This window comes from Quercus suber, unplaced genomic scaffold (assembly GCF_002906115.3).
Source record: "Quercus suber isolate HL8 unplaced genomic scaffold, Cork oak 2.0 scaffold_611, whole genome shotgun sequence".
Lineage (NCBI taxonomy): Eukaryota > Viridiplantae > Streptophyta > Magnoliopsida > Fagales > Fagaceae > Quercus > Quercus suber.
Window position 1 is genome coordinate 77657 of NW_027070054.1, and position 16488 is coordinate 94144.

General features: G+C 35.1%; 1 protein-coding gene across 1 annotated transcript; it reads right to left on the minus strand.

The window, feature by feature from the left end:
* Positions 1-1700: 1700 nt before the first annotated feature.
* LOC112038575 (glutamate decarboxylase) lies at positions 1701-7414 on the minus strand. The gene is made up of 5 exons (XM_065765147.1): positions 7182-7414; positions 4908-5108; positions 3990-4458; positions 3215-3267; positions 1701-2376 (listed from the first exon to the last, which is right to left on the minus strand). The coding sequence occupies exons 1-5, from the start codon at positions 7377-7379 to the stop codon at positions 1879-1881; spliced, it is 1419 nt and encodes a 472-aa protein (XP_065621219.1). The 5' UTR covers positions 7380-7414; the 3' UTR covers positions 1701-1878.
* Between the last annotated feature and the right edge of the window lie 9074 nt (positions 7415-16488).

The following is a 16488-nucleotide window of genomic DNA, read 5'->3' on the forward strand; positions in this document are numbered from 1 at the left end:
TCTACAGGTGCGTACGCCATCCCTAGTTGGTGTCTCGCTCTATTCCTCTTGCTTCCAATCTTGTTTTCATGAAGAACAAGATATGAGGATTTTCTCGCTTCACTAAGACTTGAAGTTCTCGAACTGCTCATAGATTCCCCAAACCATGGCAATCATGGTGCTCGAAAGTTCAAACTAGGTGCAAGCACACTTTGAAGCTTCGAATAATACCAATCATTGCTCTGTTAGAGATATATTAGCCCATTAGCGTAAGCCCAAACCTATTTCTACTTTGTGTGCAAGCCAAGTCTCCTACTTGAAGTAGAAGTCTATTAGTCTAGGGTTTAGTCTATTATATATACACATGTTATAATTCATTGTAACACAGGATTTGTACTACACTATAATATATTATTGATGTAACCCTTTAGAGTTTCCTTCGTGGATGTAGGCCGTTAGGCTGAACCATGTAACCCTCGTGTGTTATTGTGTTCTATACTTTATACTTTCGTTTTCGTATCCATGCTAGCATATTCAATGTGGTGTATCAATGCTAATATTTAACATGGTATTAGAGCCACCTTCTTGTGGCCATGGTTTTTTGTCCTTGCGGTATATTTAAGAGTAATCTTTGTCTTCCTCGGTGTTTTTTTTCCGTTGCGTTCATCTTTTTTGGCTTCCTACTGCTGCCGTCAAAACTCTCTGGTATAGTTATGCTACCGTTAGAAGTTGCATCAACACTGCAAGACCATTGCCTTCCTCAAACTATCGTAACAGAGCCAAACTTCATTCAAGGGATCTTCTCAACCTTATCAAATCTCAAGATTTCATCAAGCTTTCATCTTGAGTTTAAGAGGGGGTGTTAGAGATATGTTAGCCCATTAGCGTAAGCCTAAATCTAATTTTACTTTGTGTACAAGTCAAGTCTCTTACTTGAACTAGAAGTCTATTAGTCTATGGTTTAGTCTATTATATATACACATGTTATAATTCATTGTAACATAGGATTTGTACTACACTATAATATATTATTGATGTAGTCTTTTAGGGTTTCTTTCGTGGATGTAGGCCGTTAGGCTGAATCACGTAACCCTCGTGTGTTATTGTGTTCTATACTTTATGCTTTCGTTTCCGCATCCATACTAGCATATTCAACGTGGTGTATCAATGCTAATATTTAACATGCTTCAATGACCCTTTTTGGTTCTTTGTCAACCTTTACAAATGAAGCTTCCCTCTGGCCTAATCTTGCTTTTTTCAGTTCTTGAACTAGTTCAAGAACTGAAAAAAAGGAATGAAAGGTTCTAAATGGGGCAGTTTCAGTACATGTATTGAATAGGGGGTGCACGAAGGTTGCAACTTAAGAAACTTGGATAGGAGAGGAGATGGAGATGTATGGAAGTGGAGATGGGAAAGCGGAGGTGGCAAGGACAAAGAGGTGGGAAACAAAATGGAACTAGGAAAGGAGGAAAAAATACCCAAGGGTACTAGCACTGAACACGGTCAAGCTAGTGGCTAAAAGATCTCAAGTGAAGGCCGAGAGGGGGGACGGGTGGATTTGGCTGATGATCAACTGTTCTCATAACTGCATCTGAAGTTTTCAAGAACTAAACTTCATTTGTCTAGGGAACATTAAGACCGCATTCATTTCCTCTAATTATTTTTGTGAGTTATAATGAAAGAACTTAAGTCATTTTACTTACAGATATAGATGCATCAGATTTTATAGTGAAAACCATATGTAAAACAAATTCATTAACAATCCCATACAAAGTTAATACATCCAGTCCTGAAGAAAGCCAAGCAATTTCATCAATATTACAAAAAATTGCAGAAGACAGTGCCGTTATATATATATATATATATATATAGGAGCAGACAGTGCTTTAATTTGGAGGACTAGCAAATTCCAGTTCTCTTGCGAGCCACAAGCTGCCTCCAGTAGGTGGCTATCTCCTCCGGAGTCTCCCTCGCACTCTTTTTTATGTGCTTTTTGCCTCCATCATCTCCGTCTTGTGTTTCATCAACAGTAGCTGTGACATGGGCAGTTTTGGTGGAAACACGGATGGGGTGTGTCTCCATCTCCTTCATAACTTTCACTATGTCTGAAATAAGTCTCTCAGCCAAGGCCCGGCTGAAATCCTCTCTAATTACTACACGAAGAACAGCAATGTGTTCAGCATTAGGTGGCATTGTGTAGGCTGGAACGATCCACCCAAACCTTCTCAAACTCCCTGATATCTCAAACACATCGTATTTGCTACTGTCTTTGAGAGAGAAGGCTACCAGGGGTACTCCATCATCCTTGGAGACAATGTTAAACAACCCCGTTTTCTCAATTCCTTCTTTCAGTGCTCTGGCATTCTCCAAGCAATTCTCCATGACGTTCTTGTAACCCTTACATAACATAGACAAAAGAACCACAAAATTACATTTAAAAATAAATAAATAAATAAAGGGTACCCAACTATAAGCAATCTATACTATTACCAGGCAATCTACTTCAAATATATAAGTTGCTTCTAGAATAGCTTATGGGTTGATTTTTGCCCTCACTTTATCTTTCATTTTAATAACCATGGTTTACAATTCTAATTGTAACCAACTTTGCATTCACTAATGGCATGTTTTATCATTCCATAAAGATTATGTCGTCTATTATGGTTTCAATTGTGGGATTCTGTGAAATGCAGCCCTTTTAAACCTTTTCAAACTCTTTCCCTTGTCTGAGTTGATGTCTATAACTTCTTTCAGGGACCAACATTTTTGGTGACAAACTTGTAATAAGATCATAAGAGGCTAAAACAAAAAAAGTTCATTCTTGTTTACTGGACGCTCCTAAAGGAATATTTTCCAACAATTCCTCAGGAAATCTATACTAATTCTATTTGTTACTCCAAAAATGGACTCTGACAGAGCATACTTTACTTTTTCAATATCCTAATTTGTGGATATGCCTAGAGCAATTCTCATATCAGTCTTTCGGTTTTCCCCTTCTAATTGGGGCATATTTCTAAGCCTAAGCTCAATATAATGCCAGTACTCTTTCTTGGCCATATATTGTACATTTTATCTCAAATTCTATATTGCAAGATAACAGACCATGGAACCCAATTAACATTGCATATCAAAATACAGATAAAACTAGGAAAAAGATGAAAGAATAAAAGTAACCTCCAATATGCTGAATCAAGCCATGAAGGTATCCTTCAATTCAGAATAAAGAAACCATTACCTCAAAGCCCAGCCGAACAAACTGATAATATTGAGCAATGATTTGACTAGAGCCTGCCAGAATTGAAAATGTTGGAAAATAAATAGAGAGAAGATTAATGATAAGGAGAACAGATTGATTAAACTCATTACTGAGAAAATCCCAAGTCTACAAATCCTTTTCAATGAGATGAATGTATTCAATTTCAAAGGGACATCTATGTTGAGAGTGCATGAACACCAATGGAGTCCACCCTGGATTTTGCTCATTAATTGAGCTTGTGTGGTGAGGTACTTAGTACAATGGGATTTCTACTTCCTTTTTTATTAGGTTGTGTGCCTATAGGAAGGCAGCCTTTTCTCAATATTGGTAAAAGACATGTGAGGCTTTAGGGGTGAGAGAGCAGCCTAAGATTATTTTTTTGATTGGTAAGTTACATACGCATCCAATGGGTCTTGAACCAAAGCCCTCCACCTAAAATGTGTACAGGGAGGAGAGGACAGATTCACTAGAGTTCTTTGGATTTTCATATAATTATTTTTTACAGTGATAAGTTCCAAGATTGCCTGAATTTATGATGGTTTCTATTTTGTTAAAAGATAAAGACCATTTGCCTTCTTATGAAATTCTGCTTAAAAAATTGATGGAAATGATTCAGTATCAAGATTGAATTTAAAAACAAGCTGGGTGAGTACATTTTACAAAAGCAAAGGATTCACCAAGACTTAAGCAGATGCATATAAATCCGTGGATGTGTCACAACTATATATGCACGTATATTATATATAGATATTACCTTTGGAGAAGTTGAGGGTGAATGTGGGTTGATCAGATCCAAGATAGTTGATGTGAAAGACAAGGTCATCAGGTAAGTCCTCTTTAGTCCTCCAAACAACCCAGCCAACACCAGGGTAGACAAGGCCATACTTATGACCACTAGCATTTATGCTCTTCACTAAAGGCAAACGGAAATCCCACTCAAGATTAGGGTAAATGAATGGGGCAATAAAACCGCCACTAGCAGCATCAACATGAATTGGGGTGTCCCATCCTGTCTCCTTATTCTTTTCAGTGAGGAGTTCACTAAGGAGTTTCACATTCTCAAACTCTCCAGTCAAGGTTGATCCCAGAATTGCTGCAACACAGATGGTGTTCTCATCCACCATCTCAACTGCTTTCACAGGATCCATCACATAATATCCCTCTGACAGTTTTACCTCCTTCAGTTCAACCTCAAAGTACCTAGCGAACTTCTCCCAGCAAACCTGGGAGAGCATATTTTGAGGTAAATCAGATATTGATGCACTAAGGGACTAATCCTGAACCAGAATCATCAATGAAATCATCTTTAGCTGTAGCAGTGTTGTAAAATTATCTTGCAAACATCAAGTTCCATTCATGCAAAAATAGCCAAAGAAATAGCCAAAATGGTTCCAAAAATCAAACATATATCACACATAGACATTTGGTCAGATTCAGGAGTTACTAAATTACAGTTCAACAAAGTCTTAATCCCAATACAGAGGGATCTATCGGTGTACATATTTCGACCACAGTGTCAAGAGTTTAATCTTCTTTTTGTAAATTCATGATAGTGGTAAATTTAAACAAGAACAATGTACTTCACAGTCACATTAGATAAAAATATGAACAAAGGATGCATTTATAATATTTTAGCAGCTTAAAGTACTAATAACCAAAATGTAAAACCCACCTGAACATTAGCTCCAGTGACTATGTTGGGCTTATCATATGGTTTGCCCTCTAATTTTCTCTTCGACTGCCACTTCCTTTTAAAAGCTAGACCTGCCAGCATTATTGCCTCTGATGATCCCACAGTACCCACACCAACAGCAGTATCAGTTTCTCCAACAGGAGCATTAAAAAGGCGGGCTATCATATTCACACACCGATTCTGCAGAGTTAATACATTAGCAATGCTTCATAATTAACCACAGGAACATTTAGACGGAAAATTATTAGATACTCCTAAAGTACCATAAATGCGTACTCCCCTCTCTCACATGAATGGTGGGTCCCACCATGAATTTAATTAGTGAGACTCACCATTCATGTGAAGAGGAGGGAGTATTTATGACACTCCGTGAGTATACAATAATTTCCCCTAAAATTCATTGATCTCATTTTCCAAAATAAAGAGGTTGTGCCTTAAGAGCTGACATGTTTGACCAACACTATCATTATTCACGAAGAAGAATGATTCATTTTCCATATCATGAAGAGTAAGTCAAAGAATTGATTTCCATAAGCAAATCACGTGTGATTGAAGCAATCAATTATCTAGTTCAGGTTTTGTATGTCATCACCTTGTTAATTAATTTTTATTATCTACCATCTTATTCATCTTCTTATATTCAATAAGAAATATTACTGCTTTTTATGCATAATGGCAATTTTACCTGTGAATTTTTAGCTCCTAGAAGGCTAGAGCCTTGCAGCATCGCAAAGGATTTCGTCACATTAATATTGAAGTAAATCAGGGAAGCATCTTTTGTAGATTTCTAATTGAGGGAGTTTCTTTTTTTGGTAGGAAATTGAGGAAGTTTCTTTTGAATGGTAGTACTTTTACGTGGCTTTGGAGAATCCAATTTGGTTCACAAACTAAGTTTCACCTTTTATTGTCCACTTTCCTTGCATACCAAAAGAGTAGTATAAGCTAGTTTAGAAGAAATTTTCAGTTTCTAAAAAGTTTGGTTCCATACACCCATAAGAAAATAACATGTCCAGTCATGTGTAATGTTCATGACTCACTTAGTTTGTTTGTTTAAATGAGTCATTTCATGTGCATTGCACATGACAATGACAAATATTATCTTCCTGTTAGTCATTGGAGCTCAAGGCTCTAAACATGTTTGAAGACAAATTTTGTTCATTTACGGGATGAAAAAATAACTTTTTAAAGTTGGAAAACATTTTCCTCCGATCTAGGTTGGAGGAATCTTTTCAAACCCATAATCCATTATTAGGTGGTAGTTTATAAGACTATTGATCTACTTGTTTTTAATCCATAGTTTTAAAAACTAGACCGGCTGGTTTAACTGGAACTAGGCACCAATCTGGTCCAGTAAAAAGCCCTAAAGCCAGTTAAAAACTAGGAATCGAGAACTAAAACTAGTTCTTTGACCGTACCGATTTTTACAACCATGTTTAAATCATATAATTCATTAATTCATTTAAACAAATTACATGACTATTAAATAGGTCATGCGACTAAGAGTATGCCTATATGGAGTAGTTTTTTAAGTTGCAATGTAGTAGTGGGTTAGAAGAACTTTCTTCCAAACTATTTGTAGGAAAATCTTTGTGATTTAAGTGTTAGGAACGAAAAACATGTTTCATGCAAACTTTTGGAAAGAAAACAATATTTTAACTCTTTTATTATTATTTTGTGTGTGTGTGTGTTCGTTTTTAAAAGAAAGGCTTGTACTTATCAAACTAGTTCACTTATTTTATCCATAATAATATATATAAAACCTAAATAGTTGGATATTTTTGGTAAACTTGCCATATAAATTTTTAAGACCTCACCATTTTACACGTTATTATTGTAGTATATTTAAATTGAATTTAAATTCAATTTTGACACGTCATTTTTTATATAAAAAAAAAAAAAGGATAGAATATGTAGTTCTGACAGTTTTATATTATAGTTTTTATTTATTTATTATATATATGGCACAAAGAAAGAATATCCACTGTGTCACAACTCACAACCATAGTTTTGAAGAGGCCTAAGTTTTATTATAGATTGAAATCTTTGACCTTTTGTTGCCATATAAATTTTCAACAGCACACATTTTGTATCTCATGATCTCATCATTTAAAAATGTGTTTTTTTAAATAAAAAAAATTGATTTTTACAGGTACAAGTTGAACTGATTATATTATTTTTTTTTTAAAAAAAAAATCTCAGTAGTACATAAATTAAAATTGAAAAGAAGAGAGAGAGAGAGAGAGAGAGAGAGACCTGGAGCTCGGTGGTAACAGGGTATTCGTCCATGTCAACATAGTTTTTGTTGATGGAGGCCATCATAAGCTTCTCGCATTCAGGCTCCATCCAAGTGGTCACAAATGAAGCCAAGTTCAGCCTGGGTGTCCCATCCAGCATCAACTCGTCATTTATTATCTGATATGCTGCTTCTTTTGGTATTGGATTCGCAGGCATCTTGTACCTATAACATCATCATCGTCATCACTCAAAAGGTATTTCATGATCGAGTAGATCCAGTTCACATGAGCGAGCGAGCGAGCGAGTTTCACTACCGCATGCAAGAGTTTAGTAACCTTATAAAACCGTCTTATAAGATAAGATAATTTTAAGAATTTTGTTTACTGTACACAAGCGGTAATGACCCAGGCGAAAAAAAGTTATGGAAATTAATTAGCTTTAGACAGTCACGTTATTACTACAAAAATAGATAAATCTGGGTTTAGAGGACCTTTTAAAAATAAAAATTAAAAAAAAAAAAAAAAAAAAAAAAAAAACAGAACAACCCAAGAGGGGATGAATGAATATTAGTTTGCTTTGCTTTGCTGTAAATAATGACGATACCACCAATCAAATGAGGACACGTAGCGTATAAGAAAGTGTACTAGGTTGCGTAAGTAAATACCCCTACCCTTCTACTTTTGTTTTTTTTTGGAAGGTTACCCTTCTACTTTTTAATTGCAAGCAGCAGCAGATCAATGTTATTTTTATTATTTTGTAATGATAAGAATGTAATTTTATCATCCCCCTTGGTCCTCGAAGAAATAGAGTTCGGCGGCACGAATTATTTTTGTCAATTTATTTTACTATTCAGCTCAATTTTATTATTATTTATGAGTCTCACTGTACTTTTTAGTACTATTTTTAGATCTCACTTTACTATTTCAGTTAACTTTTACTATTATCTACAGTATTTTCAACAAAAACTTTTCAATTTCAATAAAATAAACAGATCTCAAACAGACACTTAGTGCATGGGGCTTATTTATTTAGGACAAAATTTAATTACAAAATTTATTGTAATTTAAGGTTACAACCTTATTCAATATTTTTTTTATTAGAAGTAAATTTTGATAAATTCGTCATTAGATTACATCTTCTTCTTATATCCTCCATGCATGCTTACAAAATTTAAAAAAAAAATTAAAAAACAATAATTATGTCATTAATATATTGTTTAAATTACAAGTTTTTATAATTTAAAATTATGCATAATATATAATTGACACAAAATTTGACGTGTATTAAAAATGTAAATAACATAAAATTTAACAATTAAATTTTCAAAATATATAAAATTTTTATTTTATTGAGTAATGTTGTAATCTTAAACTACAACAATGTTATAACTAAATTTTGTCCATTTATTTATATTTTAGCGTAGCATCTTGGTTGGTTGAGTGGAAAGTTGGTACTAGACTACTTACTTACCAGTCTCTATTATCTTTTAAGTCCTTTCCCTACCCTTACCATGGTCACCACGGAAATAATATGTTATGTTAGGATAAAGTGAGACATGGTGATTGATGGTCCCCCAACACTCTCTCTCCTTTTTTTTTTCCTTAATTTTAATGCCTTCCGCGGTCCTACCATATCAAACTAATTTTTCTATAATAATATTTATATACAATATTTTAATTTTAATCCTAAAATCAAAATGAATCCAATTGTTAAGAAATCCTTCTATATGATAAAGAAATATAATTAACACTATATATGTATAATATAAAGCAAAGCACCATATAGTATTATTATTTAGTAGTTGAGATTAAAAGTTAGAGACCGTTAAGCAGCCCATTTACGATTTGCGTTTGCGTTTTTTCCTTTTTTTATGCTTTCAGCCGTATAAATTCTGTAAATGCACTGTTCATGATACTGTGCGGCTACTGTTCAATGAACAGTAGCCGCACTTGTTGACTTTTGTTAATGAACAGTACACTTGTGCACTGTTTATGGACCCACAATTTTTACTTTTCAGCAACTTTTTCATTAAAAATAGGTCCCACGATACTATTCACACATTTAAAAATTATTTTGTTACAGTGTTTTCAGTTTTCAGTTTTCAATTTTCAATTTTCAGCTGCATCCAAACGGGCCCTTACTTACACCTGATCTCAATCACCTCCACTCCAACTCCTGTGCAGTCCGCATGAGTCGACACTCCTCCACGTCTCCTACTTTTAGCCTGTCCAGTTTTGGGCACGTATGCTCGATTGGGACTCGAAGACTATATTAGTACATTTAGTATTACTTTTGTTTTTTTTTCTTTTCTCCTTCTTTTGGGTTCCACCAGCTACAAGAGAATTAATACTGCAACATAAATAAATTATTAGATGTATGGTCCCAGACTCCTATAATTTAATTTCCCAAGTCTAATATTTTGATTTATTTACACGCAACTGCTTTTTTGACCTCATTTACCTTCCAATTTTTTTTTTTTTGATGTTTTTCTTTTTGACCCTTTTTTTTTTTAATTCAAGTTTTCGATCGTTCCTGTTTTCAAAAAATTTCATCCCAACCAAAGACAGCCTATTGTGTTGGCGTTAGTTATTTAATTTAACCTAGTCATTCAACTGGTTCATAATTATTGACCATAAATCCTAATCATACCATTAATTGTTACTTACTTTAGAAGTAGAAGGGTGAAAGTGGAATAAGGAATTACCCTTTGTGGAAGAGGAGGACGGCCGATGTCTCCGTATAGCTTTGGATGCTTAAAAAGTTAAAATAAAAGCAGTAGTCTGGTCTGGTCGGGGCAGAAAGAGTAGTTCTCATTGTCTGTCTGTTGAGTGGGGTGGAGGTGAATGGGCACATGGCACATGGGGCCGGGTGAAGTATTTGAATTGGGGAAAGTAAACAATGTGCTAGCACAACTAATAAATAATAATTTAATTAATTAATAATTAATTAAGGGAATAACTAATAAATAATAATTTAATTAACTAATATATTATAAAAGATAAATAAATTAAATTATGTTGGGTTAAAAATANGGACGGCCGATGTCTCCGTATAGCTTTGGATGCTTAAAAAGTTAAAATAAAAGCAGTAGTCTGGTCTGGTCGGGGCAGAAAGAGTAGTTTTAAGACTTAAAATTATTTTATAATTTTTTTGTCACAATTTTAATGTAGCAGATTATAAGTTGTTAACTATCATTTATATATAGACCCCTTATTTTTTTTACCAATCATATTTTGCCATGTCATAATTATGACAAAAAATTATAAAAAATGACGTGGATGTGGAGTTTTCCAGTCGAAAATGGCATGAGCATCTTGTTGAGAACCAAGTCCTGGACATATTTATTCAAAAAAAAAAAAAAAAAAAAGGTCTTGGACATATTTAATTAAAAGCAGATCAGATCACCTAAAGGTCCTACGTAAGTTTCAAATTTTCAATTGCTGGTCGGCCACTACCTGTGCTTGATATTTTAGAGGCCTGCCTCGCACCGTTTTAATGATGTATTTTTTTTTTTTTTTATTTTTAGGAGTTTCACCTTATAATATTTACGGTAGTTATTTATCATTAGACCAAGAGACTAATTAATTTTCTTTCTCATTAACTCTTACAATTTTCAATATCTTATATTTTTATTTAAGAGATTTAAATGGATAAATTTTTGCTATAGTGTTTTAACTTTTACTCTATTATAGATGATGTCTCGCACAATGCGTAGATTATTTTACAATTTCATTTGAAATCATTTTTATAGATATTAAGACCTACATATAATACATACTTTTTTTGTTGTATAATAATATTTATGTTTGCCCACAATGTTGTTGAATACTTTGAAACTTGATTTTCTTAATTCATATTTTATTTTTAAAAAATTATATAACACTATAAGAGTATAACATATTATAATATTTGCCGTTAAAAATAGATTTATTTTTTAAACTGATTTGTTAGGACATATATTTTTAACTTGTTTAAGAACATATGTCACTTAGTTATGTAAATTGGCTAATCCTTTGACAAAACGCACTCTGCTTGTAATTGGGTAGTTCTAGGTGTTTTTAATACTTCAAGAAACAATGTTTCAAGGTCAAGTGTTGAAGTCATCAAGTCTGTCCAAGAGAAAGCAAGTTGAAGTGCACAGTTTTTAAATCTCGACACCTCTCGACAGCTACCTCGACACCTGCTATCTATCGAGATTTAAAAAGTCAGATTTCCAATCTGATTTTCTTGGGATCCGTGAATATGTTTTTGGGCCTTCTTTTCTTCTAACCCTAAACATATAAAAGGATTATTTTAAGAGCCGTTTTGTGAGACACAAGTTGCATGATCATTGAGCAATCTCTGTTTAAGCAAATTGTGATCAACAGACGAAGTTCTTGACCTAGTTCATCTTCCATCAAGAAGTTGCTGTGTATTTGCACCATAGGTTTTGTAACCAAGCATCTTCCTGCTATTCATCAGAAAGGATGATCTGAAGAACTTTGCAGCCAACCATTCTTCCTCAGTTGGTGTTCTGAAGTCGCGTACTTGGATCCGCGCATTGGTTAGTCACGTACTTGGGAGCCGTGCATCAAAGGTGGAGACTATCACTACAGATCAAGTCCAATTGGGTATTGGGGTAAGGGTTCAACTGTAGGTTGGTAACGTACTTGGGATTCCTTTACTTGTAACCGCTTGATTTGATAATAATGGAGTTTCGGGAGTGGTGACCTGAAAATCACCCGGTGGGGTTTTTGCCATTAGGGTTTTCCCCATTCGTATACAAATCACTGTGTTATTTATTTTCCGCTGCATATTTAGTTGATTGGTGATTTGTTTGTGCTTCCATAAAATTGCATGATTAATTGATTAATTAATTACTTGGCTAAATTAATTAATTAGGGTTAATCACAAGGGGTCATTCAGATTGTGACCTATCATGATTAAATTATTTTGAAATCTTTAGATAAGAATTTAAAGCATAAAATAAGATTTTATCAAAATTTAATTGTCTTTAATTGGGATTCTGTGTCCTTTAAAAAAATGGAAAATTCTTTGAAATCATCATCGATTTTTATTTTTTATCACTATGGCTCATACAACACAAAATAGCAGTAAAAAACCTACAAAGAAACCTACAAATTATGAGTTCTAACACAAAATTAAAAAATAGCAATAATTAATAATTTTATAATTAATGATATAATAATATAACAAATTATATTTTATAAAAGACAAACAAATTAATGAAACAACTAAACAACAATAATTAATAATTTTATTAATATTTTAAATGAAATTATTGTTTATTTTTTTGCTAGAATTATGGACAAATATTTAATAAGAAAACCACGTATCAAAGATTCATCTCTTGTGCAAGATTCATCTTCATCTCGTTGATGATGGCTTCGAATCTTTCAACTAAAAAAAAAAATTAGGAACACCCTGAAAAAAATTCATGGAGTCGCCACTGCTCATACGGGTTAAGATCAAACAATACTACAATGTTGGAGTTATGTAGGTGTCGTTGAAAGTAAATGGTATCGTTTTTTGTCTTAGTGTATTTAAGATGGAATGACATGAAACCAAGAGCTGTGGGCATGTGTCCATAAATGAGTAGAAGTTAGAAGGGTGAATGGACATGCAAAGAGTTTTTTTGCGTATGAGAAAGAGGAAAAGTCTTGAAACAACCAATGAAACAAATAATAGTCTTAAAACATTGAATAAAAAATGTAATAAAAATTAGTCTTGAAACATTGAACCAAAAGAAATAAAGAGTGCTTATTTTTAAATTTATTCTTATTTTTGATGTGGCTTAAAAGTATTTCAATTCTTTCATATAGTGCGCCACATAGCAGAACCCCATACTCTCTCGCATGAAGTCTCTGCTTATATATATATATATATATATATTGATTTTAGATTTATCAATTAAATTTAAATTTAACTGACTAAAAAACGTTAATCAAATAACATTGGAAATTACAATTTATAGAAAATAGATTGGTTGAAGTTACAGTTACAATTGGTGTAATTTTTAAAAAGTTACATCTTTTTAAGATCGTTGAACCCCGTTATTGGTATAAAATAGAGATTACTTGGTTATTTTTCATTAAGAAAAGGTCACTGTATTTTTGTTCTTTTACTATTGTTTTATTTGCCTGCCGTAAATCATTTGCAACAGCTCTGCCTGTCGTAAGTACGCTCCTGGCAGATGAGGCCTAGTTTGCGCATAAGCCAGCCCAAAGTGAGTTACAGTTGGGCCAATCTCAACTCTCCTACTCAGAATACTCAGGCCCATCACCGCAGGAGGCAGCCTAGTCCAACCCGCGACACAAAAAAGGCCCCTACATTAAAATGGCGACTCCACTAGGGAGTTGAGAAACAGATTAGAGACAAGAGCCCTCGCAAACAAATGCCTTCGAAGTCCAGGACAACGCGAAACGTGAGTGTCATGCCTTCGCAAGCAGAATCTAGGCCAACGACGCCTCACCAACAACAGTCTAACCAAACGGAAGGTGCCAACAGAATGGGGGCTGGACCTCAACCCCCTCCAAGAATCCCCGCAAACAATGCCAACACCTTCATCGAGGTGTTACAGGCTCTGCAGCACTCACAACAAAAAATGATGGAAGAAATCCGTCAACTGAAGACAGACAGGACGAAAGAAAAAGGAAGCCAGCATGATCCAGAACATGCAGTAGAAGAGACACTAGTAGGAGGTGTCCCACAGAACACGGATCAACGTTTTATTACTATGGTTGAGGTAGCAGCTCTCCTAGAGTAAGAGAGAGCCATGGGACCAAAGGAGAGATTCTACGCACGTAAGCCTCCATACCCACTAAGGGTGCTCAGTAAACCATACCCCGAGAGGTATGAGCCGCAAGTTTTCGCACAATATGATGGCAGGAAGGGAAGTGCTGTTGAGTATGTGAGCAAGTTCATTGATACGCTTGGCCCTTACGCCGCAGACGAGGACTTATGTCTTCGAGAATTTTCTAAATCACTGTGTGACCGGGCTTACACCTAGTACATTGGCTTAAAGTCAGGATCGATCCCAACATGGGATGATATGGTGGATGTATTTTGTACCAAATACTTCCACGGAGAAGAAACGGTGACACTTGCAACACTGCAAGCGACCAAACAAAGAAATGGTGAAGACTTGATGGAGTACATCAAGAGATTCAGGGATATAGCATTTGACCGCTATGACCACTGCGAAGAAAGGACACTAGTAAAGATATGTATGACGAATATGATCAGGGAGTACAGGGCAGTGCTAGAGAACTTAGAGATCTCTCAGTTCGCCCAGTTGTTGCAAAAGGCAAGAAAAACTGCCTAATCCGTAAAGCCAAGCACGGAAAAAAGAAGTGTCCTGCAAGCCATAGCGATGTCCACCGATGGGCAGAGGAGAAAGACTAACGGGAGAGAGTACGACACTCCCCCACCAATACCATGCACCTCAAAGGAGCTAGACATACTACTAGACAAATGGATAGCAGATGGAATTTTCAAACCTAACCAGGTTGCTAAGGAGCCCATAGAGGAGGAACGTAGGGACCTACTTTTTGTCGTTTACACAATTATGTCTAACATTCTGCAGCAGAATGTTGGGCACTCCGCAAACTAGTGCATCGCAGGATCAAAGAAGGGACTCTAGAACTGTCCCAGCAGGAAGTCCAAAGAAATTCACTCCCAAACCACAAAGGGAAAGGTGTAGCAGCAATGGTAATTTGCGCAGATCTAGGAGAAGACGAAGAAGAAAACTTGGCCTTGCCCGCAGCGGTCATTACCACTTTACAACAGAGTTCCAAGTTCAAAAATTTGTTCGACCAGCTAGGACTCATAGCAAAGGAAAGAAAGGTAGCCACGGAGGCTTTAGTGAGCATTGCCTCTGGTGCAGGAGTAGAATGTCTATCGGCAGAAATACCAGATGATAGGACTTTCTTATAGGAGTCAACTAAAATTTAGTGATGAAGATAGGAGGTGGGACACCCAGATCACAGAGGGGGGGGGGGGGGGGGGAATGCAAACCAAGTTCCCAAAACTCACGCGGGAAAATCGAGACATGTTTGCACGTCGAACACATCTTGGCCATACACGTGGCGCTCAACCACCCAGACATCAAATCGTCGTAAATGCGTAGCATACGAAATACAAAGCGGTAGACGAATTGTTCTTATCTCGTCTAAAAGATGAGATAACGAACAAGGGGGCAACTGATGGACCAGAAATTTATGGTCGTCATTATAAGAAGGTCATCATTCACCCAGAGAAGACGTTATGCATTTATTACGATCATTGATGATAAAACGTAATTGATGGACCAATGGTCACAGAATGAGCTGTGACCTCCAAACAGAGATTCTGTAACGCACTAGCCATTGAGCATAAATGCAGCATATCATTGCCCATTAATGAGGCATAAAAATATAAAAGAGAAGATAACAGAAACCCAAGGTACGCCCAATTACTTACAAATACTCTACAAAATCTCTCTTAACTCGTTTTCTCTCTAGAATCTTTCTCCCTTACTGACTTAAGCATCGGGGGCGGTTTGGCTGACGCCACACCAGCGTGTTACTCTTCCCCTCTGTTCATTTATAGGTTCTCTATCTACAGAGACGACCCCATTCATAACATCGTCCATCCATTACAGCGAGGAGCTCAACTGTTGATTTTGTTTTGCATCATCAGACACCTTTTGACTTTTTGTTAACCGCTCCTTATTACACCACATGGGTACATAAATTACTGCCATGTATAAATTTAAAAACATAGAACAGTTGTGTCTTTTCATTTTCCAATAAGCACATTTTCAGTCAATAGGCACATTTTCGGCTAATAGATGCATTTTTGGCCAATAGAGACTTTTTGGTATATCAAATTTGAAGGGTTATGACGTTTCAATTGGCACTTTTTGACATATATATTACAACCTATCTTATATATATATCTATATATACAATACAAACTAAACCAAAGACATAACATGTCTTTTATTTCATGTCCCACAAAAAAACTAATAAATAAAACTACATTGCTTTCTTCTACCTAACTAATAATATTTTTTGCAATTTCTATCAATATCATTTAAAAAAAAATATTTAATGCATTTTTCCTTACTACAACTCAAAAATAATAGCTTTTATTTTTTTTATTTTTTCTACTTGAATGTCATTCAATAGCTATTTCTGTGCATCGCACGGGTTAACAACTAGTCTATATATATATAACCGAAATCTTTGAAGCTCTCACAAATTTACACATCAGCAATATTAAAAACAAAAAAAAGAACTAATTAAAAAACCTCCCTTTCTTCCCTAAAAGCAAACCCGATATT

Excerpts from the sequence above, each read along its gene's own strand:
- LOC112038575 (XM_065765147.1), bottom strand. The coding sequence starts at position 7,379 with ATGCCTGCGAATCCAATACCAAAAGAAGCAGCATATCAGATAATAAAT. Across the intron at positions 4,459-4,907 it reads TCACTGGAGCTAATGTTCAG|GTTTGCTGGGAGAAGTTCGC; the intron begins GTGGGTTTTACA and ends ATGCTCTCCCAG. Across the intron at positions 2,377-3,214 it reads TTGTTCGGCTGGGCTTTGAG|GGTTACAAGAACGTCATGGA; the intron begins GTAATGGTTTCT and ends ATGTTATGTAAG.